The 13,313-nt window shown below is 41.9% G+C and overlaps 1 protein-coding gene across 3 annotated transcripts in view; it reads right to left on the bottom strand.

The window, feature by feature from the left end:
• frem1a (Fras1 related extracellular matrix 1a) overlaps nucleotides 1–13,313 on the bottom strand; it is a 265,444-nt gene that overhangs the window by 99,628 nt on the left and 152,503 nt on the right. For all 3 annotated transcript variants that reach the window (XM_039758260.1, XM_039758263.1, XM_039758261.1), the window contains exons 13-15: nucleotides 10,054–10,221; nucleotides 7,041–7,249; nucleotides 4,166–4,259 (exon numbers count right to left, since the gene is read on the bottom strand). In XM_039758260.1, coding sequence (XP_039614194.1) covers nucleotides 4,166–4,259; nucleotides 7,041–7,249; nucleotides 10,054–10,221 — 471 coding nt within the window. The remainder of the gene's footprint in view (nucleotides 1–4,165; nucleotides 4,260–7,040; nucleotides 7,250–10,053; nucleotides 10,222–13,313) is intronic.

The raw sequence follows: 13,313 nt of genomic DNA, 5'->3' as shown, positions 1-13,313 counted from the left end.
TGGGCAATTTTAATGGAAAACTGCAGTGATAACTGACTAGGTTTTCAATGATACTTCAAGATCTTTTTTGAATGGTGAAAACATCTTTGCAAAATGGTTAACGCTTTTTCCCAAAATCTAGAGGGGCATCTCCTTGACATGTTTTGCTTAAACAAACATTTGTCACATTCTTGTAGTTGTGTTACACTATTTATTGTTGAATTTTTTGGGCTATTGTTATACCCTTCCGTAACATAATACTGCTAAACTTGCATCATTCGATCAAAGTACAGAGGGCAGCAGAGCCATTCCAAGCATCACTGGGCACAAGGCAGGAAACAGCCCAGGATGGGGAGCCATCCCATTGCAAGGCCCACTGACAAACATACCAGCACTCACGCTCTCACACATATGGCCACGTAACCCAACCTACATGTCCCTGGGATGTGGCAGTAAAACCCATGAAGAAGACCTAGGGAGACATGGGTAGAACGTACAAATTTGACACAAATATCTCCAGAAAGAATTCCATCTCAGGATAATGGATCGTGAGGCAAAAGCATTAACCATTTTGCAAATGTGTTTTCACCATTTAAAAAAGATCTTGAAATATCATCGAAAACTTATGCAGTTATCACTGCAATTCTCCATCAAAATTGCCCAGACCATTGAACATCTGTTACATAGTTGTAGTTACATACCCTGATGTTTTTATTACATTTTGAAAGTACAGATACATCGTAACTATGTAAGTACACTTGTTATTGGATCAGTGATAAATTGTTACATTGTAATTATATAAACTGTGGAATAACAATGACAACTGAGTAATTAACTATAGCATTACTTTGTATTACACAGTAAGTACGGAGTAATATCTCAGTTACACTGTGCTTATACAGGTAATTACATAGTAGTTACAGTGTAATTATGGATACTTAATGTAAAGTGTTACCATTTTGATATTAATGTTTCTGTTACATGTACAGTAATCCCTCGCTATATCGCGCTTCGACTTTCATGGCTTCACTCTATTGTGGATTTTAAATGTAAGCACATCTAAATGTATATCACGGATTTTTCGCTGGTTCGCGGATTTTTGTGGACAATGGGTCTTTTAATTTATACTACACGCTTCCTCAGTTTGTTTGCCCTGTTGATTTCATACAAGGGATGCTATTGGCGGATGGCTTAGAAGCTACCCAATCAGAGCATGTATTACATATTAACTAAAACTCCTCAATGATATAAGATATGCATCCCGCACGGAGCTCGATTGTTTGCTTGTCTCTGCCTCTCTCTCACGCTCTCTGACATTCTCTGTGCCTGACGGAGGGGCTGTGAGCAGAGGTGCTGTTTGCACAGAAGCTGTTTGCCTAGTGGATACGGACGCACCTCTAAGAAATACCGCTTTATCGCGGTGCCTCCAAAAGCACACTTATTGATTTTTTGTTGGTTTGTTTTAATCTCGATCTCTCTCTCTCTCTCTTTCTCTGACGTTCTCTGCGCCTGACGGAGGAGATGTGAGCAGAGGGGCTGTTTGCACAGAGTCTGTTTGCTTAGAAGATACTGACGCTCCTCTAAAAAATGCCGCGGCAAACTTAAAAGCACACGTATTGATTTTTTGATTGTTTGCTTTTCTTTGCGAGCTCTCTCTCTCTCTCTCTCTGAAATTCTCTGCTCCTGAAGAGAAGATCTATTTGCATTTTTTTAATTGTGAGAAAGAACTGCCATCTCTGTCTTGTAATGAAGCACAGTTTAAACTTTTGACTAAAGGGTGTTATTTCATGTCTAGAGGGCTCTAATAATGTTAACAGTGTGGGAGAGTTTATAAGGGCTTAAAATATATAAAAATAACCATACAAACATATGGTTTCTACTTCGCGGATTTTCACCTATCGCTGGGGGTTTCTGGAACGCAACCCCCGCGATCGAGGAGGGATTACTGTAATAACAAATTTTCTTGTTGTTGAAAAAAATTCAACTTTTTTGGCTAGTTTCTCTGACAGTTAAACAAAATGCAAAAAAGGTTAAAATGGTATTTCTAAATGGCACGGGTTTTGACTAGTACTCTTACTTATTGCATTTGCATTTAGTAGTAAAAGCACCTATTGCAATAGTCCTGTCGGTCTGTCTGTCTGCATGTAGCAATCTGGCTTCAAGTAAATTTGTTTTTTGAAACCCGGAACACTTCTTCTTAAAGGAAATTTGTTGGGACAGTTCAGTTCCCGGTGAGGTATCTCGCTGAACACATTTTTGAGGGCACAAAATCTTCCATCGAGAAGCTTTGGCGAATTTGCAAACTTGTCTATTTTAAAACAAAATAACTGTTGGAAATTGTAGTCTTTTTTAAATATTTTGTGCCTTCCAAAGTTCTTTTTCTACATAATAAAATTCATTTTGGGACTTCTTGAACCAAGAAATCCATTCCTGGTATTAATCTTTTTCATTATGTGTATATGTTTTAATCTCATACTTTATTTGGGCCATTTTGCTGCCATATCTGTTTATTACTGGGCAGTGCCATTTTGTACTCCCATTGTAACGGTACGTTCTGGAGAAGGTTGATCAAGCACACCGGCCCCACACAGAAATGGGAAAAGATGAAGATTGTAAAGCTGCTTTAACATGCATTCGGACAGACGGTAAATCTGAGTTGCCGATTTAGGAAATTCCATGAGAATACTCTACCAACTCGGAGCTACAAGTCACACAATTTGGACACAACAAAGCTACCCGAATAGTCCAAATTGTAATGTAACATTGACCTTTCACTTTAATGAATTGCTTAAAATACAACATATGACCTGGTCAGCTCAAAATGCCTTTTTCTTTGGTAGAATTGAGTTTGGAGAGAAATGATATGCATTTAATACATTTGTGTTACTCTTCATTTCCATGAAAAATACAATTTGCCTTTAATTTCATTTCATTTTGCCCATGGACTTTATCTTTGCATACTATTAAGGGATCAGAATAGTTGGCCTTCCCAGAGCATATACTCTGGGGCAGCGTTCTTGTTTCATTGCCCCTACTTTTCAACCTACAGACATGATAGGAAATGTAGCTGCATGCTACAGTCCGGTGGTACACTATGCCTACCACCAAGGGGAACTGTAGGGAGAAACCATCACTGTGTCTCTGAACCGGAAGTGCTTCTATCGGGATATGCCCGGGCACCAAAGGTACTTCCGGGTCTGAGATAAAAGGAGCCACCCTGCCTGAAGGAAGGCAACACTTTTGCTGGAGGTAAGTGGACAGAGAGAAACGAGAGACGGAAGAGCAAGTATTTATTCTGTGTGTTGGCTGTGTTAATTGTACTCTTAAGAGCTATGTGGCATTGAAAATGCTTACTGGAAGGGTTTACCACAATAAAAATAATTTTATTTAGCCAGAAGTGGTGTTGGGTATTGTGTGTCTGGGATTTGGGAACTTGGCAGCACCCCCTACTGTTCACAGTACGTAGATGACTCCTTGCAGCACCCAGTGCCCGACATCCACCCTGTTTACCCTTTGCATGCCAGTCATGTTGCCTGAAGGACCACAATTCATAAACCCAAAGGTCATAGCAGAAGAACACTGACATGCTGCCAGCATGAGTTTCCCATCAAACATCGTCCACTCCAAACTCAACAACACATGGCTTTTTCCTGTGTGAATCCTAAGAGCAAACTGGTAAATAAGCAAATGCCATCTTCTGTTTATTAAAAGGATTGTGGTTTCAAATATGCTAAATAAAAATGGAGTAAAACCTCTTTTAAAATGACATTCTGCACATTGTAGCAAAAATATGGAATAAACTAAATTGTGCTGCCAACTAGAAAATTTAAAAATGCTCCAACTTTAAAACCATCTGCTCAAGTTTATGAACACACCTGAACGCAAGTGTGATCAGGGATTGCCTGGCATCCCGACCAAGTCAAGTACTGATCCCTTGCCAGGAAGGGAAGCCAGAAGTATGCAGGGATCAAAGGAGTTGGCCTTCCCAGAACATATACTCCTCTGATACACTGGAGGACAGCATTCTTGCCTCGTGCTCCTACTTTTCAACTCACATGATGGGAAATGTAGTTCCATACTTTAGTCTGGTATTTGAGTTTGCCTAGTGAGCCTGGCAAAAAGCATGCTAAGGTATGATGGCATTAAATTGAATTGAATAAAGGTTTATTAAACATCCCAGAATTACCTTAAAGTGAAGAACAAAATCTGTAGACTGGATACCATCTGTAGCAAAGAAAAGAATCTTGTCGTGTGATGTCTCTGAGCTGTCGTGATGATACCTATGAGAAAATAATGAAGCAATCTTAAGATTAGAACCAGCATGCCAAAGCAGTTCTGTTCAGGCCCCTCACTTGCTAAATGCTGTCTTTGTTTAATGAATAAAGTGTCATTTTGGTATTTTGAGATTATACCGAGTATAAGCCAGGAAGGAAGGAAGGACAGGCATCCCGGCCAGAATAAAGGAAGGATTAATACCCAGGCAGCATGCCATGATGGAAAAAATGGGTGAATGGGCTTACCAGGGGCAGGTCATTCTCTCAGATGACAGGTGGCAGTGTACCTCAGGGCTGAACCCAATTAGGACACTCGCAGGATGGCCTGGGAATTGCAGCCCTGTCAGGGTCTTTGGGGACTGCCGGAGGAAGCTGCCAGAGGAGGATTGCACTGGTGTCCGCATGACCTGGAAATGCTCTGGATGACTTGGGCAAGAAACCAGGAAGCAGTTCCTGTGTCAACTTTATAAGAGACCCCTTCCGCCTCACTTAGATGTGTCAGAATCACGAGATAGTGACCAACGCTCTCTTGGAGGAGGAAGGAGAGAACTGTGAATGGTGTATTTTGCTGGTGTTCTGGAATAGAAGGTGTTTTGTCAAATAAAAATCATTTATTTGAACCTAGGATTGTGTTGGGTATTACTGAGTCTGTGGTTTGGGGCTAATTGGCGCCACCTTGTGGTTACCTACTGCAAATCATTTAAATACGGCTTTTCCCAGGGAAACATTTACTGAAAGCCAGGAAGCAGTCTAGAACAGGACACAAGTCTACTGAATGTCAAATTGAAGCACAAAATCATATAAGCCACTTGAGATTTACTAATTAATCTAGTGTGCTTGTCTTTGGGATGTGATGAAGAAATTACCTTGAGAAAAATCCCACTGTTATGATTCTAAACCACAAACAGAATCAAAAAAAAGAGGTGAGGCCGACAAGGAGTCCTGGAATTCCAGCCCAGGACCCTCAGTGGCCTGCCTAAAAATAGGCCTTACCCCAGGCAGCCCAGGGCCTAAGGTCACATAGTTGAGCAAAAGCCAATTAAAGGAATTGCATCAAAGCTCAGCTTTGGGGATGCTCTGCTGCTATCTTGAAGATTCCCAAGAGCATCCTTTAAAAGCCCAGACCTCCAAGGTAGCTTGATGGTGGGGAACAGACGAGATTGGCGGCGGATGTCTGTGGCCTCTTATCAGCCTCAAATAATATTAGTGGCCTCCTTCTAATTCTTCTCTGTCTCTCTGGTGTTTCTAGAGAATTCACTTCTAGGGCACCCAGAGCATATACAAGACGTGTGAGCACCCAGTTGGTCTTGGGTAAGGTGAAGTGCATTATATAGCGCCCTGATGTGTGGAGGTCCAAGGAGGGGATGCTGAAGCTTTGTAACTCCCCGGTGAAGCCTCATCTGGAGTACTGTGTGCAGTTTTGTTCTCCAGACCACAAAAAGGACATAGCAACACTAGAAAAAGTCCAGAGAAGAGCGACTAGGCTGATTATAGGACTACAGGGGATGAGTTATGAAGAAAGATTAAAAGAGCTGAGCCTTTACAGTTCAAACAAAAGAAGATTAAGAGGAGACCTGACTGAAGTGTTTAAAATTATGAAGGGACTTAGTTGAGTGGATCAAGACGGTGAATTTAAAATGAGTTCATCAAGGACACAGGGACACAGTTGGAAACTTGTGAAGGGTAAATTTAGCACAAACATTAGGAAGATCTACACAGAGAACCACAGACACATGGAATAAGTGACCCAGTTGTGTGGTAGACAGTAGGATTTGAGGGACCTTCAAAACTGAACTTGATGTTACTTTAGAAGAATTAAGTGGATATTTATTGGGCTGAATGGCCTGTTCTCATCCATATTGCTCTAATGTTCTAATGGCAGTTAGTTTGTGTTTCCCTGTGCCAGGACTGTCGTTGTCATTGCCATCACGGTGGCACTTTTGCGAACAACAATACTTTACAACACATCTGCATATGTAGTCTACTGATGCACTGGTGAGGCCTCATCTGGAGTACTGGGTGCAGTTTTGGTCTCCAGGCTACAAAAAGGACATAACAGCACTAAAAAAAGTTCAGAGAAGAGTGACTAGGCTGATTCAGGGACTACAGGGGATGAGTTATGAGGAAAGATTAAAAGAGCTGAGCTTTTAAGATTAAGAGGAGACCTGACTGAAGTATTTAAAATTATGAAGGGAATTAGTGCAGTGGATCGAGACGGTGACTTTAAAATGAGTTCATCAAGAACACGGGGACACAGTTGGAAACTTGTTAAGGGGAAATTTCACACAGACATTAGAAAATGTTTCTTCACACTGAGAACCACAGACACGTGGAATAAGTGAGCAAGCCATGTGGTAGACAGAAGGACTTTAGGGACCTTCAAAACTGAACTTGATGTTACTTTAGAAGAATGAAGTGGATAGCGAGTGAAGAGCTTTTCTTTTCTAGATTGTTCTAATGTTCTAATGACATTCAGTTTGTGTTTCCCTGTACTAGGACTGTCGTTGTCATTACCATCATGGTGGCACTTTTGTCAACAGCAGTACTTTACAACACTTTTGCATATGTAGTTTTACTGACTTTCAATACATGCAGAGGCCCAGCATGTCTGTAGTGCACATGTGCAATTTGTGAACCTCATTGTCTTCAAAACACTTAGAAGATACACGATCTAAAATTATGCCAAGGAATCACAACGAGCAAAACTGTTTACCAGCCACTTGGATAGATGCTATAATTGAAAGAATTTCATTCATATAGTAAAAGAAAACAAAACACTCAACAAACCTAATTTTGTGGCTTTTGAGATCTTGCAAACTGAACATTCCACCTTCTTGAATGGGGAATGCATTCATCTCTAAGTGGCCATGTTGAGGTTTCCTCACCAGCTGGATCCAAATCCTCTCCTCCTTTGTGTCCTGGTCGACCACTATTAGGTGTTTCTCCGTTACTTGGCATGCGCCTCCTTCCTGTACGGTGAGCTCATTTGTGAATACCTGAAACAGGAAAATTCTATTTGAAGGCTTTATAAATTAACATGATTGGGTTTTTATCTGAAATAAATAATAACTTGGTTTGATAGGGCCAACAAGATGTCAGCAGTCTTTATTTATACATGTGTATGTCTCTGTGTGTTTGAACCTGAAAGTTTAAATAAATTATATATTTCATAAACTACTCATGGAAAAAATTTGGAAAATCAATAAGCCTGGTCCCATGACTAAACAGAAAAGACTGCAAAAATGAAACGATGTCTTTGGCAGTTATCGTTGGATACGTCCTGTAGATCAAACTAGTTTTGAAGGATACGGGGATGTGGAATAATACATTTATTTATATAGCGCCTTTGCCATACATACCCCATGTACTGGACCAAGCACTATCGGCCTTTAGCCTGTAACGATGAACATGATGCAAATTATTTGAAGAAGTAAAGATACGTTTTTTTTAGGAGCCTATTGTTCTAAATAAGTCTTATCCTTCAGGGTGGACATCTTGAAAACGTTGTTCTAAAATGTCTCATCCAGAAGCTCTACACACCACCAAAAAATTTATAATTTTCCAACGAAAACTGTATATTAAATACTTAAAACTCAACTTTAATTTTCCATGAACACACACATATGGGTGTGTGTGAAATCAACTTTTGGAAATTTAGTTGTTTAGAAATTTTGAACATCGTAGAATTATAGTCCAAAGTGAACTTGAAAGCAGATTTTTGAACCCCATCGCCGAAATCACCAGTTATGTGGAAGTAAGAAAGGAGAGGATAATTTAAACCATTATTAATAAAAACTAAATTATAAAAATAGAAAAAGAAATTCTCAGTATGACACCATGGGCTGCTCTGATAACTCCTCTCCTCAAGAAGCTCACTCTTGTCTCATCTCAAGTCGGTATTTACAGACCAGTGTCTCTCCTCTCCTTTCTTTCCAAAACACTGGGACATGTTGTCCATGACCAGGTCTCTTCATTTCTTCTTCTTGATCCTAATCAGTCAGGATTTAGGGAGAGTCAATCCACTGAGACCAATCTATTCACTGGTGTGGACACCTTACGGGAGGTCAGAGCTAGCAATATGTCACCAGCGCTCATCCTGCTGGATGGATTTCTCCCTTGGCTTTGACATGGTCCACCAGCAGATACTCCTTACCACCCTGTCTGACACACTGCAATCACTGGGACTGCCCTCAGATGGTCTGAGTCCTACTTCTTGGGCAGAGAGAGTGGACAGGTGTCAAGGGTTGTGATAGGTGAGCACTGGGGGTGCCCCAAGGACTTGTGCTGAGTCCTCTCCTCTTCTCTCTCTACTCCCTATTTACCAGTCCCTATCAGTGCCATGCTGATGCTACACAGCTACAGCTCTCATTTTTTCCAGAGTACCATACAATATCATCTAGAATCTCTGCATCTCTCACTAATGCTGCAATCTGGATGAAGAAGCACCATCTCCAGTTCAAGCTGGCAAAGACAGACCTTAGTAGGTCCTCCCTGCATGGAGGGAACTTTGAGTAGTGAGAAAAGCGATATATAAATGTAAAGAATTATTATTATTATTATTCCAGCCTGTCCCATTACTGTTCAGCTTTGCTTACGGTCAAAAACATCTGCCAAGGTGGTATGCAGCCTTGAGGTGGTGATTGATGAACATCTGTCCTTCAAAGACAATGTTGCTGCCGTCTCTTGGTCTTTCAGGACCACTCTTTGCAAACTCCACAAGATCAGATCTAATCTGACTGAGTACGCAGCACATCTCCTGGTCCAGGCTTTGGTCTTGTCACATCTGAACTACTGAAACTCTGCTGGTAGGAGCACAAGCAAGTGACACTAAGCCGCTGCAGATGATTCAGAATGTAGCAGCACATCTCAAAGGCAATAAGCAACAGTGTTTGCGGTAGAGATAAAGACAGAACGTGAGTGGCTGGAGATAATTATTGGTAGAGAAAGCTTTCTTTTATTGTTTTGGAGGTGTGCTCTGTAACCCAGATAATGGAGTATAAGACAGGGCACCATTTGTTATGGAGCAAAGACTCCAAGCACAACGTAGAAAACTCCACTACCTCTGAGTTGTATTTGCTTATTATGCTGGTCATTACAATATTAAACAAATGAATGAATTTTCTTAATACTATATTATATTTCGCCTTGCGGTGCCCTGGCGCCCTGCCTAGGGTTTGTTTCCTGCCTTGCGCCCTGTGTTGGCTGGGATTTGCTCCAGCAGACCCCGGTGACCCTGTAGTTAGGATATAGCGGGTTGGCTAATGGTTGGATGGTTATATTATATTTTGTTAATATTGTTTTTTTTTTTTTGTAAATAAAGACTACTATTTGCTAAACTTGTCTTACTGTATATCATTTTAAAAGCAGCTGTTCTGTTATCCGTCTTTTCTCTTTTCAGCCTCCGTCCCAACCCCTGATGGATAATTGAGGTTTTACTGTAATAGGATTCATATAAAATTGCTTTGTTAAAATGACAATAATTTGGTTTGGTTAAAATTTCTAACATCTCCATAGCTTTCTCTAGGGCAGACTGAATCTGTTCAAATCTTTGCCTTTTTCTACATTGGCCATGGCCTTACTTTTTGACCTGGTGTGGGTAAATTACATGTAATGCACCAGGATCCATGGCCTTAGTCGTCCTTCATTTACAGCCTTTGCCTTCCTTCATCAGACCACTAAGACTGTCAGGGTGATTCTTCCTCAGACTGATCACTTTGTATCGAGTAGGTTCTACTGCTCTCAGATTATGTGACCTTTAATACCCATTTTGGGCAAGTCCGGTTCTAAGGACATTTCCTACCTGAGGTGCCTGATTGTCTTCAGGGAGGACGGTGATATTGAAGCAGATGCCAATCACTGTGGCTCCATGCTGGTTTGAAACGGAGAAGATAAACTGGATATGTTGAGCTTCAGGACCGATATCTTGGATGGGTGGCATGTAAGCTACCTTCATGAAGTTCACAGCATGCTGGGAAAAAGCAAAGATAACATTAAGTGCCTATACTTCAATTCAATTTAGTTTATTTCTGGATAGCAGTGAAGAGCATTTGCACTCAATGACAAGTTCTCAGGTAAAATACAATTACAGACTTTACGAACAATATAAAGAATAACATAAAGACACAAAGCAATTTGAAACTAAGCAGAGAGGAAAAATAAACTTCTGTCAGCAGCATCCCACTTATAGCAATGAGGTATTTTTAGGGGGTTAATAATCCAAAATCACATAATTTCTTTTGTGCCAATGGAACTGGACCCATTACAGTTTGTATATTACGCCAGTAGATCCACAGAGGATGCCATCACCTTGATCCTTCACACAGTATTGGCCCACCTGGACAACAAGAGAAGGAATTATGTCCTGTGACGGATGGTGCGTGTCCTGGCCTGGATGAGATACCAGCCCTTCGGAGGCATCAGAAAGAAAGGTAAGGATCGGCCTGCCTTGGCCTGGAGATGTCAGTGTGGAAGTGGGTATGCAGGTATCCTGGCAGGATTGGACTGAGGAACAATACCCGGTCAGGAGGCCAATGTGACAGAAGAACAGGAGGAGACAACCTGTAAGGGCTACATGCTCCCTCAACATGCTAGGTGGCAGTATCCTTGGGTGACGCTACCTGTATGGGCACCTGCAAGGCATGCTGGGAACTGTAGTTCCCATTGGGACAGCCTTGTCGGGTACCGTGGGTGCTGGCAGATGTTGCGGCAGGGATTTGTGATGTCTACTTCTGGGTTTAAGATTAAAGAAGCCACTCGACTTCGTCAGGGAAAGTTGGAGTCGGATGGAAAAAGAACAAAACTCACCAGGAGGAGCGTAGAAGTGGAAGAAGAAAGAAAAAGTGAGAAGAGACCTGTACTTGTGTTAATCATTACAAAGAAGCATATTATAAAGTTATTTCATTATAATAAACCTTATATTTGCACCCGGGACTTGTGTCTGTGAGGTTATCTTTGGGGTGCTACAATGCTCCCTACTATGCCACTTACTCCAGGTGAGCTTTGCCTTTCTTCCACCTGACTCCAACTCACCTGCATGAGGATGAGTGATTTCTTCATTCTTAGGCTGCTGGAGTACTTCTGGTGCTTGGGCACTGCCCGTTGCAAGCACTTCTGGGTCAAATGGAAGTCCCACAAAGTAGGAATCCCAGATCCCTGCTGCACCCCCTTAATGGAAGTCCCATAAAACAGGGATCACAGATCACTGAAGCATCCCCTGGCAGCACCCACGGAACCTGAGAAGGCTGCCCCATGGGACTACGATCCCCAGCCATGCCTTGTGTGTGTCCGGACAGGTAGTTTTGCCCAGGGATGCTGCTCTCTACTGTCCCGGAAGAGCATGCAGCAGGTTGTCTCCGCCTGCCCTTCCATCACAGTGGCCTCCCAGTCAGATATTGTTTTTCAATCTAACCGTGCCTGGATGCCAGTGTACCCGCTTCATCACCGGCATCTCCTGGCTGTATCCTGGGTGAATGATCTTAGCATCAGAACAGTTGTATCTTTAGTGAATTTGGAGATGCTGTCGACTAAGAACAACTTTCCTGTATTAGGTCTCCATTCAGGCCCACCGTCAGAAATATTTGGGCCCCAGACAACTGGGTACGTGTGGGCCCCTCTGCCTTCCCCCGGGTCCCCTCATGGCAAAATCTTCAAATACGTATACAAAATGATTGAAATGTAGTTTATCCGACAGTGACAATGCTGCATTTACAAATACCATACTTGATGAGTTAAGCCTTCTCGCACATCAAAGTTTGACTGAGAAGGAAAGCCATTGCTAACGGAAGCTCGTAGCGGAATTGAAACAATACATTAATGAGATAGGCCTATGTATTTTCTGACGTGTAACGGTACAATTATACCAATGCAATGAATAGGAGTAACATCTGAACATTTTGATATATACTAACGGTTAGGGTTATCTACATGGTGTACAATCAGTATGGTAACTTGCTGTATCAAACTTCAAAGTTTTCAAAAAATCCGGGTGATCCAGAATCTTTAGTGATACACACAAAACCAACGCACACTCGTCACTGCTTTAAAAGCAACAATAAACACCCAAGCGAATGAATTATCAAACTACGGAGACGGACTTCTGCTACACCATACACGTCAACATCCACGACAGTGCACAACAATATCGCTGTTGTCTGAGAACAGCGCCTGTGTGTGTGAAACAGAAGTATTCAATTACATCGGTGAAGTCAATCCATTATCCATGTACAGTACCCTGTTACAACAAACATACTACTCAACGTCAAGCTCAAGGACGTCGGCGTCGGCTCTCCTTTGTCTTTGAGAAGCGTGTCGCTGCCGGCCTCCTTTGACAAGCGTGCTTCACACGACACGAGCACGATATCTACTTGCGTGGAGTGTGCGGCTATTAAAACACTCATTTGTATTGTTGTAAGCTAAATGATTTAACTTTTCGATTACATGTAACTTGAATAATTGTCCTAATATACTGTATATCTACGCGCACAACATTAGCATAAAAAAAATCAAGCATGAAGGGGCCCCCTTCCATTAGGGCCCCGGACCAGAGTCCCGTTTGTCCCCCCACCTGGTGGTGGGCCTGCTCCATTAAAGATAGACCAAGTTAAGCATTCCATCTGAAAATTCAACAAATCGTGAAACATTTAAAAGCCCATCTGTATATTTCATTGTGCTCATCTGTCACATGTCACACATAGGTGTCTGAGGATCACCTTGCAGGCACTGATAAGGCCGGGACAGGGCGGTTCACACCTTCTTTCATGTGCCTTCAAAATGGCTGGCCTCACATCCAGGTAAGGATCCTTGTCACATCCTGGACGGAATGACCGCCCTTGCTTGTTGTCCATCACATTGTGAATAGGCTATTTACAGGCTATAGCTCTGCATTTAACACAATAATCCCCTCTAAGAACATCAACGAGCTCTGGGACCTGCGTCTGAGCACCGGATTTTTAACTTCTTTATAGGCTTCGCAAACGTGTTACCCTACTGCTCTTGAGATTGTGCTCCAGACTTTAGCACATTCACCTCATTAACGTAAATGGAACTATTTCTGAAATATTC

The sequence above is a fragment of the Polypterus senegalus genome, chromosome 7, assembly GCF_016835505.1.
Source record: "Polypterus senegalus isolate Bchr_013 chromosome 7, ASM1683550v1, whole genome shotgun sequence".
NCBI classification, from domain to species: Eukaryota; Metazoa; Chordata; class Cladistia; order Polypteriformes; family Polypteridae; genus Polypterus; species Polypterus senegalus.
Note: the sequence above shows the minus strand (reverse complement) of the source record. Positions and strands in the feature narration are given on the sequence as shown.